General features: G+C 43.9%; 1 protein-coding gene across 1 annotated transcript; it reads right to left on the reverse strand.

Annotated features, from left to right (window-relative positions):
- Positions 1-4,376: 4,376 nt before the first annotated feature.
- Positions 4,377-24,940, reverse strand: PTPRE (protein tyrosine phosphatase receptor type E). The gene is made up of 18 exons (XM_062496243.1): positions 24,139-24,940; positions 23,982-24,055; positions 22,518-22,654; positions 18,709-18,799; positions 18,436-18,512; positions 18,306-18,342; positions 17,281-17,378; positions 16,277-16,396; positions 14,911-15,071; positions 11,717-11,852; positions 10,786-10,935; positions 9,578-9,671; positions 9,077-9,153; positions 7,808-7,942; positions 6,894-7,019; positions 5,957-6,117; positions 5,718-5,853; positions 4,377-4,451 (listed from the first exon to the last, which is right to left on the reverse strand). Exons 1-18 carry the CDS (start codon positions 24,168-24,170, stop codon positions 4,377-4,379), a joined length of 1,917 nt encoding a protein of 638 aa, XP_062352227.1. The 5' UTR covers positions 24,171-24,940.
- Between the last annotated feature and the right edge of the window lie 1,929 nt (positions 24,941-26,869).

Raw genomic sequence — 26,869 nt, forward strand, 5'->3', positions numbered from 1 at the left:
CAAGCTGCATAAAAGTACATGACCCAATCACACAAAATATTTTATCAACTCCTCTGGAATAATTTTAAAAAGTTTTTTAAATAACAGCTTTTACATGCAATGGCAAATTAGAATCAGAGACTTGTTAAGTTTGGAAAAGATCACCAAATCCAAGCAGTTCACACTACCCCATGTGCTCAGTGTCACACCCACACGTTTTTCTTCGAATCCTTCCAAGCTCCACCACTGCCTCAGGCATTTCTGCAACACTTTAAAACCCTTTCCATGAAGAAATTTCAATTTCCAAACCTCCCCTAGCACAATTTGAGGCCATTTTTCCCCCTCACCCTGCAAATATTAGAGCAGTGCCCAGGAAGGACATGCAGAAAAGTTTTTCCCAGCAACTGTGGGGAAAAAAAAAAATCCTAAAATGACCCACCCTGAAGAGGCATCTCCCAAATGGGAGGTGTGGGGTGGACCAGGGAAGACAGAAAAGGGCCAAACAGAAATCAGGCTTCACAAAATCCTGTTTGATTTGGCACTAGGATGCCACCCCTGAGCAGTTCCTCCTGCTTTACACAAATCTCCTTCACCTTGTTACAACAACAGGACCTTCTTGGTTAATTTTAGCAAGATGTCCAATGCAAAGCTTGCCAAAATGAATTAAGAAATTGCCGTTAATTAGAGTGAACTTTCAATTAATGACTGGTGACAGAGCTGGAAGTTTAGATCTTATTTTTATCTTGGTATGACACCACAGTTAACCACGTGATTATTTTACTATATTTACTAAATTTTGCTACATTTATTTAATCAGTTCTAACTTATCCAGACAGTTTGAGAAGAGCTGGATTCCAACTGCTTCCATGAGTTTCTACACCCTTTATATGCACAATACTCAGTCCCAAAATAAAACAGAATTTCACTCCCAAACAGCTGCAGCTATGCACTGAAAAATTACTTATCTAGATAATGGATTTCAACTCTTTTAGAATGCTTATTTCAAATGGATTTCAACTCTTTTAGAATGCTTAATTCAAATGAACACACAACACAGGAATGAAATTAAAAGATTTAAAGGAAATAATGCAGGTGGAGAATAAAAAAGAAGCTTTGTTCTTGCATCAGAATGTATTAGATCTTGCAATTTGCATATACAAATAATTCAGCCACGTTCACCGGCATTAAAAACACAGCAAGATCAAATTAGAAACGTAAGAAAAGAAAATAACAAGAGCTGAAACTGTATAATACATACATATATTATAAAGATTTGACAAATTAAATACATTTTGGTTATACAGAAAAGTTGCAGTAACTTTACATGAAAAATGGGACGAGGGAAACGCAAACATTTCAAAAGGCTGAACACAGGGTGATCAGGCTCATTTTAAAAGTTTAAAAAAATACATAAAAACAGCCTAGAAAACACTGCTAATTACAGTATGCATTCTTCAATAAGGCCCAAGTCAGCCGAGCGCTTTTAAGGGATTGCTTCGGGAGCAGGGAATCCACGGCTTTCCATGGATCGTGGGATGAGCACGTTGGGAAGCGAACGCTTAAACGCTGAGCTGAGCTGGGACCTCCTGAACACAAGAACAGTCAAAGTCACACAGTGACCAAAACCACAGACAGATCAGAAGGACGCTTCCAATCCAACTATTTGGCCTTTTAAAGGAATTCCATGCAACGGACGGAGATTCAAAGGAAAATTCCGATCCAAGACACTCCCCAGAGCTCCAGCCACCGAGCACACCCAACGGCTGCCCAGGGAGCTCTTCAAATTCCACAAAAAAAAAAAAAAAAAAAAACCAAAACAAAAAACCTTTATGGAGCTACAGTTGTGAATCCTGGATCCTATTTTAGGCATTTTTCCTCCTCGACCTCTCAACTAACTAAAATCTGATTTTCCACCGAGGATTTGGGGTTCTAGCTGAACTCCATCCTGCTCCTCTAGTGAACCCTGGGGGCAGCTGGAGTTGTGCTGCAGCTCCTGGGGGGCTGTGGGACCCCCACACCCCATCCCTCCTGCACTGAGAGTGACCTCATGGACAACTCACCCCGAGGTTTTTACCTTGCAGACGCCAAAATCTGCCCAACACACCGATTATTATTGCTCAGATGCTGGCTAAAAGGTCAGAAAGATCCTGACATTGGGATCCTAACGTGGGAATTCCTTTATTTTCCAACCTTTTGGAGTCTCCCTGCGTTGAGATTGATCTCATGGACAACCCCAGTTTTTACAACAGGGACCCAAAAATCTGCCCAACAGACATATTATTATTTTTCCTCAAATGCCCCCTAAATGGTTGGAAAGACTCTGACATCAGGATCAGAAAATGGGAATTCCTTTGCATTATTCTCCAACCTCTTGGAGGATCCCTGCACTGAGATTGACCTCATGGACAACTCAGCCTGAGGCGTTACCTCGGGGAACCCAAAAATCTGACTAATTATTATTGTTCAGATGCTGGCTAAGTGGTCAGAAAGATCCTGACATCAGGATCATTCTTACATGGGAATTCCTTTACATTATTTTCCAACCTTTCAGAGTCGCCTCGCATTGAGATCGACCCCACGGACAACTCACCCCAAGTTTTTCCCTCAGGGAACCCAAAATCTGACAAATTGTTATTCAAATGTGGGCTAAGTGGTCAGAAAGATCCTGACATCAGGATCAGAAAATGGGAATTCCTTTGCAGTATCCTCCAACCTCTGGGAGTCTCCCTGTGCTATAAATCAGAGTGAGCCCCCACCGTTCCATTTCCAGGCTGAATTTATTCTGGTTCTCTGGATTTGGATGGAATTTCAGGACCTCAGCTCCACTTTCATTACCCAACCCCGTGGCTTGAGTGCTTCTTCTCATAGAGACTCACAAGCGAGTTTAGTCTTTAAACAATCTTGTTTTTGAAGTGCATAATTTACTGTACAGATAAATACAGGAGTGCAGCGATGGGAAGATGAGAACAACCGACGGCACTGTGGGAACTGGGTGCTCAGGAATTCCTATCCCAAACCTTTTCCAGGCAGGCTGGAATGGAAGGAGACCCAGGGACAACTTCCCATCCCTTTGCATTGCTCCAAGGTGCAATGAGGGTTATTTTGGAATGGGATAAAATAGTGCAAGAACTGCAGGGAAAAGTTCAGTTTAAGCTGCTTGTTTGAAATAAAGCTTTGATGTTGCATGGCCAAAGCCTGGCTGGACCAGACAGAACTGCTGCATATTCATTAAGTAATTAATTACAGATTGACCCCTTAGTGCTCATTAACTCAGAGATGCTTTAGGTAGAGTGGGAAAGATAAACTTGGTAATTATTCAACATTCTGGTGCCCTGTGATTTTGGGGATTTTCCAGCCCCTGGTCAGGGGTGGGGGGGTGGGGAATAAAAGAAAAACTTTTATATTTTCTGTCACCGATTCTATTCTCAGCAGTACTTTCAGCAAAAATATATCTCTGTACACAACCCTAAACCCCTTAGGCAAAGTCCTTTTTTGATAACATTTCTGGGACGGTAAGAACCTGGAGGAACTTTTGCTACAATACTCTATATTTCTTGCATTGAACTGTTCAGAATATGTTTATTTCTAATTTTTACCTCTTAAGTATCCTGCTGAGCCAAATCAAGGAATAAGAGTTCATCTCTTATTTTAAAGTGGGAAATCATGCAGGTGTTTATAGAGAAGAAAAGCTTTTAACTCCATTTCTGGCGTTTCTCTTCAAGTAGACAAGTTCAGGTGCTGCAAAATATACTTCTCAAATATACAAAATATTCTTTAAAAAAATCACATTATTGCCTAAGTCCATTTAAACAATATTTGGGAAAAAAAAAAAAAACAAACAAATTAACAGGGCTGTTAATTCAAAAATTCACATCTGTATTTCTACTGATTTTATCCTATGGACAGTAAGACTCAAAACCACTAAAACCTGGAGGCTGTTTAAAACAGCCTGGAAAAATAAATATCTGTTTTCATGATGAATATATTTTCCTGGTGAACAAAACATGTTTAAATATGGGCCCCAAAATTCACTTTTTTTTAGGATGAACTGCAAACCACCTGTCAAAAAATTGAAGAATTGGGAGATAACATTGATAAGTAATTACAAGTGGTAAAATTAAAAGGGAAAAAAACCCCAAGAAATTAAAATTAAAGAATTAATTTTTTGTTATTTAAAATAAAAAATTCTATCCCATCTTACAGTGCTGTACAGTATAGGAACATTATACTTTGCTTTAGAATATATTTATATTTAAGAAACAACTTTATACAGCAAATACAACTTTTAGAGACAGCACAACTTTGTATTTACAGTTCAGTCAATCCAAGTGACACGGAATAAATTAACATAATATACAACTATTTATACAGACAAATTAAAAAATAAGGCAGAATTCTCATTTGAAATTAGCATAATCTGAAAAGATGTCGATGAAATCTTGTACCACTCTGTAGCAGAATTCATACTGTTCCTGGAAAACAAGGAAAAAAAGATGAAAATGGGGTTTTGGTTACAAAACCCAGTGATAAATTCAACATGGCCTAACTGGGGCCTGGTCTGTTCTGATTTCTGTTTATTATTTTAAATCAAAACAATGGTTCTTCTTTCTTTGGTCAGACACAGGCTGATTGATCACTGCTCTTTGGTTCAAATGATTTCTTTTTCAGAGGTGGTTCTTAAACTGAATCACTTCTTCAGCCTGGCTTTTCATTTAAACCCAGCTGCTCACAGCAAAAACTCCTGAGCACTGCCCAGGAATAATCAGGGAATCATAAAATCCCAGGATGGAATGGTTTGGGTTGGAAAGGACCAGAAATCCCATCCACTCCCACCCCAGCCATGGCAGGGACACCTCCCAGTGTCCCAGGTGCTCCAACCCCAGTGTCCAACCTGGCCTTGGGCACTGCCAGGGATCCAGGGGCAGCCACAGCAAATCTGGGAATTCCTTCCAAATATCCCATCCAGACCTGTCTCAGTCTGGCCACGGATAACCCAATTCCATTTCTTCATGCCCTTTCTTCCTATCCGTGGGACAGAGAACACATGTCCCTGGACAAAAGAGTTTGAGGTGATTGTTCCTACAGAGGTTTCAGATTGCTGAATGGAAGCTGCTGTGGAAATGAAAAATATCAGTATTTTTGGTATTTTCAAGTTAGGAAAAGTCTCAAAAAACTTCATGTTTACTCAAATAGAGAAAAGCATCTGGACTAAGCTTCAAACAGTAGTTGTAGATGACTTGTAGGAAAACTTTAAAGTTTTTAAACAAGTCAGAGACATTTCCAAGGATTTCCACATCTCTGCGAGGGTCCAAGGTCAGGTTGGACAGGGCTTGAAGCACCCTGGGATAATGGGAGGTGCTCATGGCAGGGGTGGGAATGAGATGAGCTTTAAGGTCCCTTCCAATCCAAACCATTCTACGATTCTAATTTATGCCCAGACATTTTAAGGTGAGAAAGGACCGCTGGCAAACAGCTTGAAAGCCATTTACTTAATAGAATTTATGACCTGCAGCACTCGAAATGTGTTTAGTTTAACTGCCTCAAGTTCCTAAAGACAGGCTATTCAACCAAGCTGTACTTTTAGACAAGCTCTAAAAACCCCTGTCAAGCCCTGCTGATGCCTTGCACACGCATCCACCGCGCATCCTTTACACCAACCTGCCAAAACCCCTTTATTCTCCTCTCCCGAGAGTATTTACACACAGAACTCCCTTCCAAAGCCCTGGTAAATCCCATACCAGTGTTTGCACCATGTGTGGCCTCTGCAGCCTCAAGCTCTTCACAGCCTGGAACACGTCCAGGAGCCCCTCAGCCTTCACCCTCTCCAGGATGTTGCTCAGGGCTATGAAGGTTCCCGTTCTCCCTGCTCCAGCACTGCAACGCAAACACGTTTGGTGAGCATGACCTGGGGTAAAGATGGGAAAAGAGGAATGCCAGGGGCATAGAGTAGCCGGGCTGAGGTGCAGAGGGGGCTCACCTGCAGTGCACAGTGATGGGGTGGTTCCCTGTCTGCTGCTGCTGCTTCTGCACGGCTGCAATGAGGTCGATCATGCCCTTCCCCTCGGCAGGAATCCCGATCTCCGGCCACCCGTGGAAGTGGAACTGCCTCACCAGCCTGCTCTGCTTCTCCTGGTTGCTCTGCCAGCAGGAAAACACCGTTCAGCTACTTGTTAGTCCCAAGGGGAAACACAATTCCTGCCTGGAACATCTGCGAGCTGATACAGGAGAGGATTTGCGACCTGGTCCGTGACATATTAAGGACCTTGTTGGTTTTATTTCCAGCAATATTCCATATTCTGACCTGGCAGGTCTGTTTCTAAATTCCCCACCCACTGATAATTCCCCCCTACAATTTTCCTTTGGTTTGCACAGCTGTTTCCTCTGGGATGGACTTAGGATACACTGGAAGTGTCCAGAGCCAGGTTGGACAGGGCTTGGAAAAACCTGGGACAGTGGGACGTGTCCCTGCCCATGGCAGGAGGTGGAGTGAGAGGAGTTTTAAAGTCCCTTCCAACCCAAACCAGTCCAGAATTCCGTGAAAAATCTTGAATTGAGTTTTCTTTGATACCTATATGGGAGATGGCAGAAAAATCTAGGAATAACAGCAACAACCAAACAGTTTAAAAAACCCCAAAATTCACTCCCCATTTTGCAACCATCTGTTTTACTGATCAGAATTTTCAGGGACTTTAAGCAAAATTATTTAACGTAATTTTTATATTAAACACAAAATTTCATATAAATTCCTATTTAATTTCAAGCTTCCGCTTAACACCAGCTTTTGATTCAGTTTAGACAGAAATCCCAGGATTTAAAATGCATAGTCAGATTTGTAAATGCCTTCTGATGGAAAAAAAAATAGAAAAAAAAATAGAAAAAAAAATCAAAAAACCGCTGGAATTTTCAAGAATTACCTGATTATATGTGACCAGGAAGTCCCTCACACTGATGGCATCCATCAGGCTGTCACTCTTTATTTCCACCGTGATGTCTCCGTGAGTCACAGAGCCCTCTGATGGCCAGTACTGGCAGCATTTTTCCTGCAGAATCCAGAGAATTGCAAACATTCCTTCATTTTATTCCCCCCAGTTATACCAGAGATCCATGACAGTGTAGATAAGAAGTGACATCCAGCATAAGAAGTGTGTTCTAAACACTACGAATACAGTGATTAATTTTTTTAATAGGAATCATCGTGATGAAAAGGGGGCCCAGATAGCAAATATTGCTTTAAAACAGAGTAGAATAATAAATGGAATTCCTGAAAGCAAGGCAATGTTGCTAAAACCTCCCAAAATCACCAAGAAAAAGGTTTTTACAACACCCTTGTGGAACCCAGAATTTTCCAGCTGCAGCACAGGACTCCTTCATTAATTAATGACATTAATGCTCATGCTTAAATAATGACTTCACTATCATATTTAAATCAAATTAGGACAGGCTCAGGATGAGCAACAGGAGCTTTTACTGGGACAAATGGGGTAAAATTCACACAAAAATTTGCTCCAAATCCCAGAAGTCTGTCCTGTGTCAGGCATCCCTTGAAGCGAACTGGAAGCTTTCAAAAAAATCACAATATTCCACACTGGTGGTTTTGTTTTTTTTTTTTTTTGTGTTTGCTGACAATTCAAAAAAAAAAAAAAAAAAAAAAAAAAAAAAAGAGCAGCAATGCCGCCCCACGCCAAAGAGTGGAGCAAGTGCTCATTTCAGGAAAAGCCAAAAAACCAACAAAAATCAACAAACCTCAGATTGCTGGCGTCTTTAGACAAAAAATGTTGATGCTGGTGGTTTGCAGGTAGAAATTGGGGGCTGCAGGGCGGGCACGTACCTGCTCCCTCTCCTGGACCTCGGTGAGCATCACGATGGTGTGACACTTCCACTCCCACACCATCCTCCAGAAATCCTCCACCGTGTGAGGGAGGGGGCCCTGGGTGGCAATGAAATAATCCTTCTGCCTATATCCCTGCGGGAAGAGAGGCCATCACCCAGGGACAGGGACAGGGCTGCTGGGCACTGGGACAGCTCGGCTTACGTGGGGAAATCTCGTTCCCTTCTCCCCCAAGGAACAAGAGGGAACTGCCTCAAGCTGCATCAGAAAAGGTCCAAGTTGGATTTTTAGGGGAAATTTCTCCACACAAAGTGTTGTCAGTGCTCAGGACAGTGAAGTCCCCATCCCTGGAGGGATTGAAAATCCATGTGGAGGTGGCACTTGGGGACATGGGGCGGTGGTGGCCGTGGCAGTGCTGGGGATGGTTGGACTCAGTGGTCTGAGAGAGCTTTTCCAACCACAGTGATTCTGTGATTCCAAAAATCTCATCCCAGTTCTCGACCCTCAGGTGGATTTTTCCAGTCGCGGTTGAGGGGATGAGATTCTGCAGGACCAGATTTCACAAGATTATCACAACAGCAGCTCCCAGCTTTTCTCCAGAATTAACTTCCACCTCAATTCTGAGGTCCAGTTTTATTGCAGAGAGTCAGTGAGGCTGGAAAAGACATCAGAGATCATCGAGTCCAGCCTGTGACCCAACACCACGGCACCAAGGGCCACATCCAGCCTTTCCTCATTTCCACAGGGAATCCACGACCCTCAGTCACCCACGTGGTTTTACTGCTGAAGGACACCATTAATTCTCATATTTGAACAAGACACAATCCCGTGTTCAGCTTCCAACAGGAAGCTGGGAAGAAGGCTTGGAATTCATCCAGCTTTGTCCAGATAAAACCTGGCTGCCAAAAACTGTGACAGGTTTTCCCTGTGCTTAACACTGACTTCTCTGTCTCTCAGAAAAATAAATATTTACACCTGTTAACCTGACCCAGATAATGGAATTATTACTGGCTGTCGGTTGTGTAGATGATTTGTTTGGTCAGAATTTAATAAAAGGTTTGGTTTACAAATCTAACAACAGGGTTTAAAATTGCGCAGCCATTTAAACTGAAATTAAAAACACCAGATAAGAGATGCATTTGGAAACTCCCACAAACAAAGCTCGAGTTCTTTGCAAGCCAAGCTGATTGTGTCTCTTTCAAAAGACCCAGCAGCAGCAGCAAAACCTCTGATTTGAAAAGGAAAGGCGTGAAACTGTTGTATACTTACATCTATGAAGGAAGCATTGATGTAGTCTGTGTACTCCTGCCCTCTCTTCATGGACAGAATCACTCTGTTAAAATCATCTGGGGAGGGGAAAAAAAAAAAAAAAAAAAGGGTCTGGGCATAGTTTTGAGTCCAGTAAAAAAGGCCTAGTCTTAATTTCGAGGCCAGTCTTGCTTTTGCCAACTGCACACGGAAGAACAAACCCCACCAAATCTTTTCTCCGAAATGTTTATCTTCAGGGGCAAACATCAGAGCGCTGCTGAGATGGTGCAAGGAATCACACAGAAAAGGGGTGGTTTAACAGGGGGAACTGCTGAGGTACTCAACTCAAAAACCCCAATTACAACAGATTTTAGGGTGATTTAGTAAAACCCAATTCACTGATTTTTTTTTACAGATGATAAGGAGAGCTGTGTGCTAAGCTGAGCTGGGCTCTGCCAGATCCAGTGTGTGATCCCAGGCAGGGATTTATGGCACTTTGGGGGTGAGAAGCTGGGCTCTTACAGGGGATGATCTGGATGACTCTTGCTTTCTTCATGTTGGCTGGAAGGTTGCCAGTTCTCATGTTCTCCTTCATGATGCGGACGTTGGTGAGCTTCTGCAGAAAGCACACGGGAGGGTGAGCACACAGGGACAGGGCTGGGGCACTAAGCACATCCTGCACTCCCAGGACTCCCCAGGGACTTCACCGGGTAAAAAAATCAGTGCCACAGTCACAGGGAGCCTGAAGCCACTGCATTGTCCTGGCTACAAAAGTTAAGGAGGAATAACAGTCGCAGAACCCCGGAACGGTTTGGGTTGGAAGGGACTTGAAATGCCAGCTCTGCCATGGGCAGGGACACCTTCCACTGTCCCAGGCTGCTCCAGCCTCACCTTGGACACTTCCAGGGATGGAGCAGCCACAGCTTCTCTGGGCACCTGCCCACCCTCACAGCCAAAACTTCCTTCCCAATATCCCACCTCATCTTCCTTCCCTCAATGCTGTTGATTTTAGAACTTGCTGCTCTATCATCAAACTTATTTTTACAACATTTTCTTTACCTAGTTCCCAGTTTCTGGATAACTTAATCCTTTAAAGCAAAGGGAGAGCTGCAGTTAACACCTGGATATCAATTAGTACTTTAAACCTCGACAGAAAATAAGTATTTCACCATAAGGAAAATAATTTTAAAAATCTAACTATCCCCTCAGGGAGCTGAAGTAATTTTAACAATGATCACACACAGCCGGTGTGATTTTCTTCATCTGGGGCTTCTCAACTGGTAAGAAATGCTTTTTCTGGTTTTTCTTTTTGAGGTTTTTCTCCCGACAGTCTGACATTCAGCACCAGCCCTGCACATTCCCTGCAGTTCTCCCTGCTGTCAGTCACCTCGGAGTTAGCAATCCCACTGGGATGCAGACTGAGAGCCCCTCATCCAGTTTCCTCTGCCAGCATTACCTGATCTGGCAACCTGCACCAGACCCAGAGAAACACCCCACTTTTCTTTTATAAATAAACAAAAACATTTAGGGGAAGGCCACAGAATGACACAGCTCTGAATGAGGGAATTAGATTCGAATCTGAATTTAGGGAACAGGATGTTCAGCAAGGCCCCATTCACAACAACCACCAAATAAAAACAACTTCTTCCCTTTTATGCACCTTTCAGGTTACATTTTTATCCTCTTGGCTTAAATCTTGCAAATCCTACAGGAAAGATTTCCATGCTTACTTTAAACTCCTCTTCCAGCCCTATTTTGACCAGGTTTGGTGCTGCACTGTGGGATGTCTGGAGGTGTTTTTCCAGGGATGACACATCCAGCTCTGTGTCACCGTAGAGGTAGTACTCGAGTAAGGCTTGGTAAATGAAGGAATATTGCATCTGGAAGGGACAGAGAGGAAGATGAAGGGAGGGAAAAGAGGAATTCTGGGACTTAGATAAAAATCACTGAACGGTTTGGCTTGGAAGGGACCTCAAATCCCATCCAGTGCCACCCCTGCCATGGCAGGGACACCTCCCACTGTCCCAGCTGCTCCAACCCCAATGTCCAACCTGGCCTTGGGCACTGCCAGGGATCCAGGGGCAGCCACAGCAAATCTGGGAATTCCATCCCAGCCCATCCCCACCCTCCCAGGGAACAGTTCCTGCCTAATATCCCAATATTTGGCTGTTCAAAACCACTGCTCCTTGTCTTGTCACTGTTTTGGTGGCAGACAAAATTTAAAGTAAGAATAATTAGAAATTATTATGCTAAAGCAGGGTTTTCCTGTTTCGCTCACATTTCCACTCGTATTCTCTGACATTCCACTCCTGTGCACATGGGAAAACCTGGAAATTACTCCAAAAAATTCAGTATTTCACACTGGTCTTCTCTGCCTTTATCTTCTCCTCCGCCCTACATCCTTCACTGGGCTGTGTGCTTTTTTGAATTAGAGAATCCCAGAATGATTTTTGGGTTGGAAGTGACCTTAAAACTCATCCAATTCCACCCCTGCCATGGGCAGGGACACCTCCCACTGATCCCAAGCTGCTCCAAGCTCTCTCCATCCAGATCACTTCCAACTGTCCAACAGCACGGGATACACAACAGAGTGGGAATGCAGCAGCATTTCCTTCTCTGCCCAGGAAAAGCTGGAATTTCGGGTGATTTAAGTGCACTCACATCAGTCTGAACCATCTGGGGCCGCTGGTTGCGGATCCTGGAGACAAAATCAAACACATCCACCTTGTGCTCCTCGTGCATCATGTCCATGATGGCATCGATGACGATGAAGGTGCCCGTGCGCCCCACGCCAGCACTTGGGAGGGAACAGACACAAAAACCTCCTTGGAATCACCCAAATCACCTGCAGCAGTGAGCCTCGTGCCCAGGCTGCACTCCAGTCCTCGCTGGGAAACGTGAAATCCCCCAGGGAATTGTGGAATTGTTAAGGCTGGAAAAGCTGTCTCAGATCCTCGAGTCCAACAGTTCTCGCCGTGTCCCCATATCCAGAGAACTGTCCTCCAAGGCAGGAGCTCTCCTCAAAACCTTTTCTGCCTGCTGGGTGTCTTCAGCTTTTACTGCCCGGTTTATTGTTACCAAAAAAAAAAAAACACTTGGGACCAAACCTCTCAGGTTGGCTCCTGTGATTAATAATTTGTAAAAATCAATTTATAACAGCGAAACCCAACAGCTATATAGTTATATGTAACTATACCTAAGATATAGACAGCTGGAAAAGCTGTCCCAGATCCTGGTGTCCAACTCTTCTCCCCATGTCCCCATATCCACAGGGCTTTTAAATCCCCCTCTAGGGATGGGGCTCCACCCCTGTGGCCTGGTCACCCTTTCAGTGAAGAAACATTTCCTAATATCCAATCTAAAGCTCCCCCCTTTTCATTTTAACAAGCACAGCAAAAAAAGAGGGGTGTTTTTATAATATAAACCCAGCTGATGCAATCAGAATTACATTTAAAAAGACACTTGGAAAAAAAAATCTGCTTTAACATCTCTAATAATTCAGGTCAAGATAATATTTTAATTCTTTTCGTAATTTTTAGCTCCACATTTCCCAACATTGCCATCCCTAAATACTTCTTGGTTTTTATATCCTTAAAAGCCACGAGAGGGAGCACGACTGTTAGAAATGACAAAATTCCAGCTTCTTTCAGCCCTTCCTTCCAGAGGAAAAGGGCATGGCATCCTGTACCAGTCATTAGGAGCTCTCCTTTAACCTCTGGGCAGTTTGCTTGGCTGCAATGGCCACAAACACCTCCAGGAACACGATAAAAACCTCTCCCCCTCCCTTCAACAGGCTCATAAACACAAAGCAGTTCTCAGCAATGCAACATTAGGTTTTCAGTAACACCAGGAAAAATAAATAAATAAATGAAGTTGTGTTTGTAGTACAATTATTTCATTTCCACACACACTCCACTTTACCAGCAGGGAAGCCAAACCCCACAAGCTCTGCTGTTCCAGAGGTGTGGACGGATGATGGAGATTCCCTTCCTTCCGTCCATCCGTGCTGGCCCTCTGGCACCACAAGGAATCCCCCTCGTGTCCTAATTAATATCTTAATTCCCACTTAAAAAGAGATGGTTCTCCTCCTGACAGCCCTGGAGCCACCTCTGAGCGTGGATCTCCCCTCCCCATTCCCACTGCTCACTCCTGGCAGGTTTCACCCCAGCTCAGCTTCCTCATCTCCCTCTTGGCACATCCCTGTTCCCAGCTCTGGATGCCATCCCTGCACCTTCCTGCCCAAGCCGGTGACTTCCCCACCCTCCCATCCTCAGCCTGCTTGGTGCCATCCCTTACCCAGCTAAGGCCTCCAAGTCCCTCTCTACCCGCTGAAAAAATGCTATTTCTAAAAAAAAAAAAAAAAAACCATATTTCTAAAACCTTACAGAGCACAAGAATTGGCAGAAAATCCTGCCCCTCCTCATTTTCACTCCTTGACTTCCAAATGCTAAATCAGTGTTTTATTCACATCCCAAAGCTCACTGGAGAGGTTTTGGCCAGGTTTTTCTACAGGCTCCCTAAAAGTGGATGGTTACTCACTGCTGATGGGCTTCCCTTTCCTTTCCCCAACAATTCAGTGGTGTCACATCCTGAGCTCAGACGGAAATTCAGTGTCACCTCTCCTCCTTTATTTCTGACCCTGACACACAACGGCCTCGCCGTGCTCTGCTGGCCCTTTATATGTAAAACTCTGCAGGTATTTATGAAATTCTTTTGTATTTTCCTTGACTTTGTCTTTCCTTCTGCTGATTAAACCAAGCACAGCATTTTCTGCCAAATGAAGCTCAAGCCCAGAATGAGACTCCACACACAGCAAAGGGCTATAAAAATATTCTCAACTGAGACAACTCAAATCTACTTTTCCCATCTAAATGGATTTTTTCCAAGCCTTTTATTCATGACACCTGGGAGAGAAGGTGAATCCCAGAAGGACAAACACCCTCTTTTGCACTAGCACACTTTCTCAGGGAGTATTTCTAGCAAGAAAAAAAAAGAGAAAATCCAGGAATTTACATCTTTTTTTCTTAAAAACAAGACCCAAACGGACAAAGCTGCTCTTCTTTCCCTTTCATTCTGCTCTTGTGTTCTTTTTATTCTAACCTTGCAATGATAATTGCTCCTGAAAAGCCACTTCTTGCCCAGTGGCGAGCTACAGAGGTTGCAATTATTTTCTTCAAACTGTTTGGGAGTTTGGTTTTAGTTTCATTACAAGATTTAATTAAAAGATTTTTTTTATTTAAAGATCTCAACAGTTCAGCAGCAGCCTTTGACAGCAGGATGTGTGAGTGACCAACAAGTGGGAATTACTTCTGGATTGGGATGAAACACATTTTTAAAATTGCAGCATTTAAATCTCTTGAATTCAAGTCTTTCTTCCAAACTTCTCAGGCATTTCATGGCTAATTTCCATTAAAAAACTGCAATTTGACTGTGGGAGAAGTGGGGGGTGAATTCCTAGAGCAGCACTGAGTGGCAAAGGCCACAGATTTCTATCACCAGTCTGTTTTTCTGACAAAGAACAGATTTATGCCAAACACTGGAGATCCCTCATTAAAAACCCCAAAGAGCAGAACAACAACTTCTGCCTCAGTATTAAACTGACAGCAAAGACTGAGCTTTGGAAATTGTTTTTACTCTGGGCTCTCAGAAACTCAGCAGATTATTACCCTTGAACAGAAATGAGAGTAAATGTATCTAAAACATACATCTATATCTATAAATATCAATAAATATTTAAAATACATATAAAACACACAAAATATTAATATATATATATAAATACATTTAAAAAAAAAATATATATATAAATAACTCCAGGCCAAGCCACAAGAATGGTCTGAGGAGCACATACGTACCTACAGTGAACAACAATTGGTCCAGCATGGGCAGGATTCAAGGTTTTGACTTTTTTCAGGAATTTCAGCATGCCAATAGGTGTGAAAGGCACCCCAAAATCTGGCCAGCTGGTGAAGTGGAGCTGTGTGACCAGCCTTGGAACCTTGCATCCCTCGTGGAGCTGCAGGAACACCCAAACTCTGAGTTTGAAACCTCATTTCTCGTGCAAAGATGAATAAACAAACTGCCATGGTTATTTATGGCTTTGTTCCCTGCCACACTCCGGGCCTGACTCAAGCATCTGGAGTTTAGAGCACGTGTAAAATACAAACACTAAAGAAAAATATCATTTATTATTAATTTTCAGTGGAACAATCCCAGGATAGGATTGCAAAGAGTGAGGTGGACTCTTCCAAACAGCCAAATATATCCAAATTCACTCATTTTTATCTGTGCAGTTTTTAAAAAAGTGCATTTGTTAAATACATATTTCTAAAGATTATCTATGTTCAAATGTTTTTTTTTTTTAATTTGTATGTTTTGGGAATTTTTTGGTTTGGTTTGATTTCTGACTTGTGTAGAAACTGTGATTTTTTTTTTTTTGAGGGTTGTACATTACTTTTTCACTACAGCTTTTGAGGTTTTAGTAGTTGATAGTTATTGATTACATTTTTTTTAAAACGTTATTTAAGTATACAGATAATATTAGTTATTTTACAGATATCTTTGAGTTGTTTTTATTGTTAGTTAGCTACAAAAACAAAAGCATTAGTGATTATTTGATAGCTATAGTTATTTTTGCACAAGTTAAATGTATAACACCTATTTTAATATTTTTCAAAAGTTCATAATCTATTTATTACACTGTTCATAAACTAAAATATTATTCATAAATGATGTTTTGAGAATACAAATTACACAGGGACCAAAGCACTGGCCACAAAAGTGGACAAATCCTATTATATTAAAAGCAGTTATAAGTGATTGCAAAGTGAACGATATAAAAATCACTGGGAAACATGAAATCCCCAAAGCAATTGTGGAATTGTCCCCATATCCACAGGACTGTCCTCCAAGGCAGGAGCTCTCATCAAAACTCTTTTCTGCCTGCTGGGTGCCTTCATCTTTTAGTGCCTGGTTTATTGTTACCAAAAAAAAAAAAAAAAAAAAAAAAAAAAAAAAATCACTCAGGACCAAACCTCTCAGGTTGGTGCCTGTGATTCATAATTCGTAAAAATCAATTTATAACAGCAAAATCCAACAGCTGTGTAGTTACATATAGCTATACCTAACGTATAGCACGCCTACATTTCTTCCAAGCACACATTTGAGTTTTTTTAGGGATTCCCCCGAGGACTGAAAGCCCAGGAGCTGCTCTGTCCTCACCGAGTGCACGCAGAACTTGCGGATGGTGTAATCCACCAGCACGATGCAATCCTCCACAGACACACGGACACTGCCGTAGGTCCAGCAGCCCTGGTCGGGCCAGTACTGGAAACACTTCTCCTGCACAAAAACAGACCCCCCCAAAAATAAATAAATAAAATTCAGAAGCAAACACGGGATTTGCTCCCCCTGACTTTGCTGTCAGTAAGCAGGGAGGGTGAGCACAGCTGTGAGCCTGCAGAGCTCCACATCTGGCACAGCTGGAGCACCCTGCTGCTGCCTCTGAAATTGGTGCAGAGAAGCAGGGAATTGTTTTTTAACCTGCTCAGCCCCCACAGCTTTTGTTTCAGTTTGGCAGCTTTGTCAGCTGTGGGGACTGAGGTTTTCACTCTGTCTTCAAGCTTTAGCTGCAGCCAGTGAGAAATTCAAAGCAGCTCTCCTTTGGAGGCATCAGGAACACCCAGATTTAGCAGTTCTGGCTGCTCACACTGGGAACTGGTCCTCGTGGTCTGGCTTTGCTGTTGGAGCTGCCAGCAGCAGTCAAAGGGCAGGAAAATCAGCTCCAGGAGGAGAACAAGGAATGCCCATCCTCAGGGGAGGAGTGGGGGACAGCAGCGCCCTCACAACGAAGCAGCTCTAATTCCTCATTGTTTAGTTGGCAAACTGTGTCTTTTGGAACCTAACACTCGGGAAAATGAACTGAGTTTTTATCTTCATTCCTAAGCAATCCCATCCACAAGTGCAGTCTTACACTGGCATAAAAGTATGGGAGTTTTCCTTTGGCTCTGGGCTATGCAGGACACAACTGGCCATCAGAATTTTCTCCTTGAGATCACCTGATATAAATGGGTATTTTAGAAATGAAAACTACATTTTAGAGCAGAAACTCAGCTGTGCTGACAGGGGCCAGGGCAGGAGGTGGTCAGAAAGGTACCTGGCCAGACCCTGAGCAGCTTTTGGAGCACAAGGGACATCCCAGGGCAGAGTGAAAGCCACCTTTTTACCTCTTTTCTTTCTTTCAGGTTGGTTAACATGACAATAATGGCTGATTTCTGCTCCCAGATCATCCTCCAGAAGTCATTGACTGTTTCCTGCTTGGGTCCTGCAGACAGAACAGGGAAATGCTCAGGAGAGGGGATGGAGCAGATCCCACACCCCTGCCCTGGGCTGTGTTTGCTACACCTGCACATGAATGTACCAAATTTGTATATTTATGTATTAAATAACCTCCCAGCACATTTTCTTATACATAATCATGCACCCAAATCTACATTTTCAGAAGGAATCTTCTCTCTTGAAATATCACCCATAGAATCACAGAATGGTCTGAGTTGGGAAGGACTTCAAAGATTATTTAATTTCCATTCCCAGCCATGGCAGGGACACCTCCCACTGTCCCAGGTGCTCCCACCCCAATGTCCAACCTGGCCTTGGGCACTGCCAGGGATCCAGGGGATCCACAGCTGCTCTGGGCACCCTGTGCCAGGGCCTGCCCAACCTCCCAGGGAACAATTCCTTCCCAATATCCCATTTAAACCTACCCAATTTCACTTTGAAGCCATTTCCCCTTGTCCTGTCCCTCCATCCCTTGTCTCCAGTCCCTCTCCAGCTCTCCTGGAGCCCCTCTAGGCACTGGAAGATTCTCTAACACATTATTTCTTAAATGTTACTTAATCTTTTAACTATGGCAGAAACAACACTTCTAATTCCTACTTTGCAGCCCCTTCCCCATGCCAAGGTCCGAGATTCCCTGGGACCACAACAAAGCTGGAATGGATGATCAGGGGACACCAATTTTGATGCAGAGGGGGTCTGGAGGGGGGAAATGAGCCTCTGCTCAGAGCAGAATCTACAGGACTGGAGGCAGCTGGTCACCTCACACATATTGCAAATTCATTTCAACTGCAACCTCTAAGTCCAGCCTCACACCTGACCACCTCCTGAAGCTAAAAATAACCACTACAACACATCTATAACTAAATGTGCTCAGCCCTAAGCTGGAGAGAAGAGAGAAATGAGAATGAGTTACCTTGTGCTGCTATAAATTTATTCTTTTCTTTATAACCCTGTTGAAATAAAAGCCACAGCAGTTAAAAGGCCAACGTGTGCAAGCAGAGAATTAGTTCTTTAATTCCCAAAGTCTGGCCATCTCAACTCACATCTATATATGATGCATTAATGTAGTCTGAAGGTGGGACTCCATCAATTTGGGTCAAAATCACTCTGGAATGATCATCTGAAATAAAATAAGGGCATTGGCAAGTTACTGAATCTGAAAGATGGCATTTCCTTGCAAGCAGGAGACCTGGAAAAGCATTTCTGACCAGTGAAATTGTTCATGTGCTGGAAAACTGAAAAAGTAATAACACTACCAGCAGCCTGCTCAGTGCCAACATTCATTGTCTGGTTTAAAAGAAAAGTGAATGGCTTACATGGCAGGATGTTGGGATATCTATTCTTCTCCCTGTTTTCCTCCTTGTTTGCCATTTCAAACGTTCCCTGCACATACCCAGACGTTAATGACTGAAAAAAAAAAAAATAGATTCAGCGTGTTAGAAAATGAATAATTTTAACTGCACATGGCTTATGGAAAACTTGCATTCAACAAAACTAAATATATTTCAAGTTTTTCCTCCTCTGCTAACCTTAATTCCTCTCTAACAGGCAACTCCATCCTGGCAGATCTCACTCCAGTTCAGCAGTTGGGGAGAGAGAAGGAGAGGTTGTTTTTTTCCTCACAGAGATCACAGTTATTTAGCAAATTGTTAAGCTCTGAGCTGCTGCCCGGAGCTGCCATCTGCCTCGGTGACTCAGAGTGTGACCCAGCCGTGCCATCGATGGCACCCACGCTGGGCTCAGGCACAGAAACAGGGCTGGACCTGAGCCCCCCACTGCTGAGGACACCCAACACAAAACATCTTGCTCAGTTCTGCCTCTACAGGCCCAGCCCTGGGTGAAAAGGAGGAAGGAAAAATAATTTACGGGGTTTTTATGCGGCACGAGTTGAATTCTGCGAGTCACCAGCGAGAGATGAGTGCAGATAAATTTAGTCTGGCTTAAAAAAGAAAAAAAAACCCAAACAGTCATAGAGGGCAATAAACCAAAGGGGAAAAAAAAAACCAAAACAAAAAAAACAGAGAGGAGGGTGAAGATGAAAGCAAGGAGGTGCCCACGATGGAGCTGCCCCAGAGCTGAGATGCTGCCACTGCAGATGGACCAAAGCAGAACTGGATTTTGAGAAGTTCCTTTAAGTGGATTTCAGGAAGTTCCTTTGACTGAACTCCAGAACCCCCAGTGTCAGCTGGGTGGATCCCACTGAGGTAAAATCCCAGCACTTGAGGAAGGCACCATCACCTTGTCCCACTCCTGTACCTCCCCCTGTCCAGTTTGAGTCACACAGGGCACGGAAAAACGAGCTCAGGGAGGGCAGAGCTGAGCCAGGCAACCCTGCCCGGCTGGCAGAGAGCAGGGCTGGAAGTCCCCCAGAACAGCAAAGGGTGTCAGGGTGACACAGGAGAGAGGAGCCTGGGGAGCAGCCATCCTCCACCACACAGCAAACAGCACCCTGCACTCTGGGTTTGGTCTGCTGGAGCTTTTATGGGGCATAAGAAGCCGTGAATGGAAAAGGAAGGAGGCTAAAAGAGGGCTGAGGGAGAAAGCTGCTGTCAGCAGACTGCTTAATTCCTGATGTGAAAGAAGTTCCTGGCTTTTCATCAGCCCGTTTTACTGACTGAAGTACATTTATGAAAAACAAAACCTATTTTTTTTTTTTTTTTTTGTGTAAAAAGAAAGAGTGGAAGGTGTCCCTGCCCATGGCAAGGGTTTGGAACTGGATGATCTTTAAGCTCCTTCCAACCCAAACCATTCTGTGACTCAATGAAAAAATTATCTTTATATAAAACACAGTCTCTTCAAACTCAGTCAGGCACCCAATTTTCAATTAACAGCCAGAGAAGTTCTGGATTTTCACGTGAAAAACACATGAAAAGGAATTCTCTTTGGCCAAATCACCTCTCCATGCCCTGCTCCTGACCTCTGCAAGGCCTTGGCATCTTCCCAGGGAGCTCCTTGTGCCCCAGAGCAAGGGCAGAGCTGCTGCTGCCAGCCTTGGGGAGGATGTGATTCACCCAGGCTGTTCCTCAGCACATCCTCCCCGCAGCCCAAATCACGAGGAGCTGACCAGTCCTGCTGGCCCCGGGCCATCTGCTGCCACCACACTCTGACCTGTCCCCTCCGGGCAGCAACCCCAAAATCCCACCCAACCTTCGAGAGGCTCACCCCACCCAGGACCAGCACACTTCCTCCTTTTTTAGCACTGAACAAGCCACAGGGGTGTCTTAATCAAACCAGAATGAAAATTTCAAAAGAAAACTGTTAGGGCAGGCTTTTCAGTAATTAATCTGAAAATCAAGGCAATAATCCCAAACTTCCAGGGGGGATCAACAAAGGTAGGGGCTTTATGGAAAAGAAGACATTTTTTTTTTCTCCTGTGAAGAAAGGGCACACTCTTCTAGCACCCAATGTTCATAAAGGAATTGCATTTTTAAAAAAAAAAAAAAAAAAAAAAAAGAACCTCTGTTATTCTGGTGTGTGTCCATGGGGTGCAGTTGATCTCTGAAGGGCCATTCAGGCCTTAAGGACAAAATCAAAGGTGCTGGAGAACACCATTAGGCACATAAATCTAAGAGAACTGTCCTCAAAGTCAGGAGCTCTCTTCAAAACTCTATTTTGCCTTCATCTTTTAGTGCTTGGTTTACTATTACCAAAAAAAATTCACTTTGGCCCAAACCTCTCAGGTTGGTGCCCGTGCCTGGGCGGCGCTGGCTCCCAGGGCTCACCATTTTCTTCTCAAATTTGTTCCCAATTCCCACTGGAGCTCCTGTACCTGCATTCCCAGGAATGCCTGGTCCCTGACATGTGGGATCAGCGGGCAGAGATCCCTGGAGCATCCCCAGGGCAGGGCTGAGGCACAGAACCAGAGAATCATGGAATGGTTTGGGTCGGAAAGATCTTCTAAAGCTCATCCAGCTCCACCCCCTGCCATGGGCAGGGACACCTTCCACTGTCCCAGGCTGCTCCCAGCCCTGTCCAACCTGGCCTTGGGCACTGCCAGACCTCTCAGGCTGGAGCAGACAGCTCATCCAGCCACACAAGCAGGAAGAGAAACCACATCGAGCATCGTCCCCATCCAACCCCATCACTGTTCATTTTTGGGGATCAGACCCCAGGTTTTTGATGTGGGCAGAATCCCACACGCTCACAGCACAGGGCAGAAAACGACCAAAGCAAAGAGGGGTTTAAAAATTCAAACAGATGGTTTGCTTCCCTCTGAACCTCAGAGCAAATTCATCAGGAGAGTCAAAATTCACCAGCACACACTTTGTCAAGCTGGTTCTCACTTTCGTTTTGTCAGCTTTGATAAGGATTTCCACAATGCTCCCTGTCTGAAAAGGCAAAATTCCATGGTTTAAATTTACCATCAACCAAACTGCAGCTCTAAATGTGCTCCCAAATTAAGAAGGGAACTCAACAGCCAGCCTAATCAACACGTGCACTGGCTCTCACAAATCCACACCCAACATTTCAACTCCTGCTTGCCTTCTGCTGCGGAGGGAAGTGAAAAGAAGTCACAACAAGTCTGGAAAAGGCCCCAAACGCAGGCTCCTGGTGTGGTGTTCCAGCACAGGAATCCTGCAGGAGCTCAGCACAGGCTCCAGGTACAGCTCATCCCTACAATCTCTCGGGCTCTGGGCACAAAATCCCCATCATGAAAGCCCTGAGACACCTCACAGAAACTCCGTGCTGGGATGGTAACCAGGAGCAAGAAGTCCAATTATCAGGAAGAAGAAGTCACCACCAGGGCAATATTAAGGCCACGCTCTGTCCTCTCCTCTGAGTTCCTCCCATGGAAGAGCAACACCCAGATCCTCTAAATCCCATCCACCACCATCATGAAAATCAATGCTAGAGAGGTTTATATTCAATGCTCCTCTCCTCCAGCTTCAGGCAAACACTAACGACCTTCTTTAAATGTAAGCAAGAGGCAAACGGTTCATATAATACCAATTTAGCATCATAAATCAGTAAAAATTCCAGGTTTTATCCAGATGAAGGGACCCCAGACCTGACAGAGCCCACAGAACAGCACCAATCATGCACCAAATACAGGAACCATTAACACCTGCAGATATTTTGGTTCCCCCCCCCCACCGTTTTCAGCCATCCATGTGTAAAAACTTACATTAAACTCCTCCCTGAAGAGCTTCCCCTCATCTGCCGAGCGTATCCGGATTTCCTCCTCCAGGTTTTCCACTGGGATAGGGAAATATTTCTTGGGGCCCGAGGGGGACCTGCTGAGCAGCATGACCCGTTGCTGTTCTGTCAGGACAAGGGCAGGAGATGTTACAGGCATGGCCAGGGCCAGAGATTTCCAACTACAAATTAACTTTGACGCTGAAAAGATGCCAAAACAAACTGCTACCATGACACTCTGAGGTGATAAAGGTGGTTTAAAGAAAATTAAAACACCAAATCATAGGCCAAGTGGTTGCTTTGAGAACATAATGATATCAAGAAGAACCACTGCTGGTGAAATGAATGATTTCTCTATTTACACTGGATTAAAAAGTGGCCAAGTTTTATCCAGAAAAGGAGAAGATAGTTCTTTCTGCTGACAGGGCAAGGACAGCTTTTGGCACCTATCACCCAGGAGATGCTAGAAGATGATTTCATTTTGAGGGGAAATAAATTAATAATAATAATAATAATAATAATAATAATAATAATAATAATTTCTCTTTAGCTTAGCAGCCATCAGAAACTGTGGCCCAAGAGGAACAACCCAGCAGGAAGCTGATGGATATTTTTAGGGTTTTGACTTTCCCTCTGACTGCAACCCTCTTCAGCTCGCTCATCACTTCACACACGGCCAAGTGGGACTGACACAAACCACGGAGTGATTATTTTATCTTTATCATTTTTCTCGGGGTTGTGGTCAAAGCAACCTGCCCAGCCCTTCCAGGTTTGAGCTGGGGTTCCCAACAGGCAGAAAAACCCAGGAACACAAACCAGTGGGGAACATTTTGAACTCCTCAGAGTGTTTTATTTCAGTGCCTCTGGCTTCAAACTGCCCCATCTCATCCCCCTGCTTCACCTTCAGAAGCCACCCAGTGGAGTCACAAAGCGTTAAGAACTTTTTTCTTCCCCCATTTTAAGAAGAAATACTGTAATTCCTTCTCTAAATACAAGGATCGCTGTGTCACCAGCCTGGATCTCAGCTGGCATCCTGGTAAAACATCATCTCATCCTGGTAAAACATCTCCAAAGAGCCCAGGAAAGTTTTGCACAGAAACATCTGCTGCAGCACAACTTAAAGTGAAACCTATTTCAAACCAGCAACTGAAAGTTAAGATTTTCTACGGACTGCTTGGGTATGGATTTCTAAATATGGATCTCAATTCCAAGGCCAGCTAAGATGGGACAACCAAGTGCCAGAAGATGTCCCTGCACATGACAGGAGGGCTGGAACTGGATGAGTTCAAAGTCCTTTCTAACTCAAACTATTTGTATTTTTCCTAGCTTTTTTCTCTTTAATAACAACCCTGCCACTTCTGTCAGAAATAAAAGCAAACTTCGATCAATTCTGAATTAAAAAGCACGGCAGACACAAATCAAAACGAGAGTTTGGAAGCAAATCTCTCCATACCTTGTTCTTCCAAGATCCCATTTGGCATCTTCTTGTCGCCGGAGTTCACCACAGCTTTCTTGTGTCTCCTGAACCTGGAACAGAGGCACCACGTTAATCTGGCAAATCTGGCAAAGGAGAAGCAGCATTTCCCCACTTCCAGCCCTGTTTTACAAACCACGTAATTCTAGAGAAGCTCTTTCTGTTCATGCTGGCGGGAGAGCAGGCGGGCACGGCTCTGCACCGAGGCTCTGCCTCCCTCCTGCTTCCGTGGGAGGGCACCAAGGATGGGGCTGAGCCCAAAAAAAAAAAAAAAAAACCAAAAAAAAACACCCACCTGAAAAAATACCCCACCAGCACCACGAAAATGATCACCACCAGCACCAGGATCAGCAGGGAAGTCAGCAGCTCCTTGTGCAAGGTGTTCTCCTCGGTAGAGTCTGGGGATGGAACAAGAAATTTGGAATATTAGACATGGATTGTCTCACCTGGGACAAAAACTGTGCTTTAGGCACCAAAAATTCTGTCCAATTATCTGCTTCTACTTACTAAAAGCATCACAATTATTTCTCACAGGCAAAGCTCAAATTGAAAGGGGTTTTTTTATTTATTTTTTAATTTTTTCCTCCCTCGTCAAAAGTACAACCAAACAACTGCTGCCGAGAAAATCAAGGATATTTTTCAATTTACCCATAATCACAAAAAGCTGAACAGCTACAAAGGTACCAAGCTGGATTTGAAGGCCATTAAAAGGTTTGCTGGAGTGCCCTTAAGCACCTCAGCTGCTTCTGAACCACTCAAAAATGCCACCTTCCATACAGATTTTACTCACTGAAATTCTGTATAAGCACAAGAACAAGCAGGAATAATGACATTTTCTCAGAACAGAGATTAAAGAACAACTTTGTTATATCTGGTACAAAGCCTGAGTCTCACCCTTCTGTTCACAGTGTTTCATGGCTGAGTCTCTTTACCTTTCACTTTCATTATGCTTCTGTAACCTTTTAGTTCCACTGAATAATTCAGTACTGAACAGATTAAAATCATTAAAAACTCAACATGTTTTATTTAAGGAAGCCAAACTCCCAGTCTGCACCTCCAGCAAGCAAAACACAACCCTACAACCACTCTTCCAAAATTAAGGCAATTTCTGTTGCTGCTGGTATTTTGGATTCCCCCCCCCCCCCCCCCCCCCCCGCCTTTTAAACTACATTTATACACTTCTAATGGGTTTTTTTACCATTCCTAGAGTGGTCTTTGAGAGCTGACAGATGGAAAGTCTGGATGGGACATTGGGAGGGAATTGTTCCCTGGGAGGGTGGGGAGGGGCTGGGATGGAATTCCCAGATTTGCTGTGGCTGCCCCTGGATCCCTGGCAGTGCCCAAGGCCAGGTTGGACACTGGGGTTGGAGCACCTGGGACAGTGGGAGGTGTCCCTGCCATGGCAGGGGTGGGAATGGATGGCATTTAAGGTCCCTTCCATCCCAAACAATTCTGGGATTCAATAAAATATTTAGGAGTAGCTAACACCTGCAATAATTCAGAAAGGATTCATGTGGATCAAACAAATGCCCAGAATTTATGGCTGCAAAACCATTTGAGTCTTGGCAGCAGCTGGAAACTCTCTGGATGCTGCACCAGGGTATGAGGGCATGGGAAAAAATTCCTTTGGAGGCATAGGTGAGCTCAGGACACACAGGGAGAAAAGGGCTCGTAAGTCAACATCCTAATCCAGAGACAGGGAAGGCAATAAAGTGCACGAGGGATGACATTTAAGTGGTGTGTAAAGATAAAAGTGACAGGCATGACAAAATTGTAGTCAGAAGGCATGGCCTGGCAGGGGTTCAGGGAATCACTCTTGGAAGGAGTGTCTGGATGAGCAGGACACTTTCCGTGGGGCGTTCTGCAACTCTGTCTGCAAGTCAAGGGCTGGCAAGGAAACAAACACAAAATAAATCCCGATTTTTGTCCCTCACAGACAAAAGGCAGCAACTTCCACGGAGTTCAGAAATGTCACCCTCAGGATCTCAGAGTGCTCCAGGATTTCATAGTTTGTGTTGGTTCTCTTTAGCTCTGTGACAAGCCCCATGACAGGAGAAGGAGGAAACAACAACTTTGCATCATGAGGGGATTAAAATTGCCCTCGGACAATTACACAACAATTTAAAAAAAAAAAAAAAAAATCACTCCTCTCTTCCTTTCACAGAACTGCTGCCCCATTTTTGGGGTGTCTTTGGAGAAGTGATTCCCAGACAAACACTGAAAGGTCAAGTCCAAGCCAGGAAAAGAGAAGCTGAACTTTCTGCCAAACAACTGCCCCATTTCTTTAGTCCAGGACAGAGCACCCCTGCCACGACTGATTTAATTCTCTGCCCCAAGATCTCACCTCTCCTCCTACCATTTCACAAGGAAACAGGGTCAAAATCCACTAAGAGTCCCTTTTTCTTTATACCTGGGCATATCGGTTCCCAAATCCTTCCAGCTGCTTCCCAATGGCTGCACCCCTGCAGAGCCTGAGTAAGGCACAGCGTGGTTTCAGTTTTTAACTCTATTTTCTTTAATATCAGTAATTTTATAATTGTAACCCAAAAATTGCATGTGAAAGTTAAAATTGAGGCCATTGCAGGCTCAGAGGCTGAAACATCTCCAGACCAAGAGGGACTTCAAGGGGAACAACAAAAGCCTAAAATAACTTTTTAATCACTACTGCTTCAAAAATTGATGACTGAAACACTGGAGCAAAAGTATGCAGGAGAGACAAATCCTCCAAGGCAGAGAAACTTTTCCACTGCTCCCACTTCAGGAGTCGTGGCCCAAAACCACTGGGATTTCTGTTCACAGCCAGCCAAAGATCATCCCAAGGGTATTTTTTTTGGAGATACAATGAAAAGGTGACTAATATTCACCAG

This window comes from Cinclus cinclus, chromosome 7, assembly GCF_963662255.1.
Source record: "Cinclus cinclus chromosome 7, bCinCin1.1, whole genome shotgun sequence".
NCBI classification, from domain to species: Eukaryota; Metazoa; Chordata; class Aves; order Passeriformes; family Cinclidae; genus Cinclus; species Cinclus cinclus.

Excerpts from the sequence above, each read along its gene's own strand:
- PTPRE (XM_062496243.1), bottom strand. The coding sequence starts at position 24,170 with ATGAACAGAAAGAGCTTCTCTAGAATTACGTG. Across the intron at positions 18,343-18,435 it reads TTAATGCATCATATATAGAT|GGTTATAAAGAAAAGAATAA; the intron begins GTGAGTTGAGAT and ends TTATTTCAACAG. Across the intron at positions 7,020-7,807 it reads AGGTCCAGGAGAGGGAGCAG|GAAAAATGCTGCCAGTACTG; the intron begins GTACGTGCCCGC and ends TGGATTCTGCAG.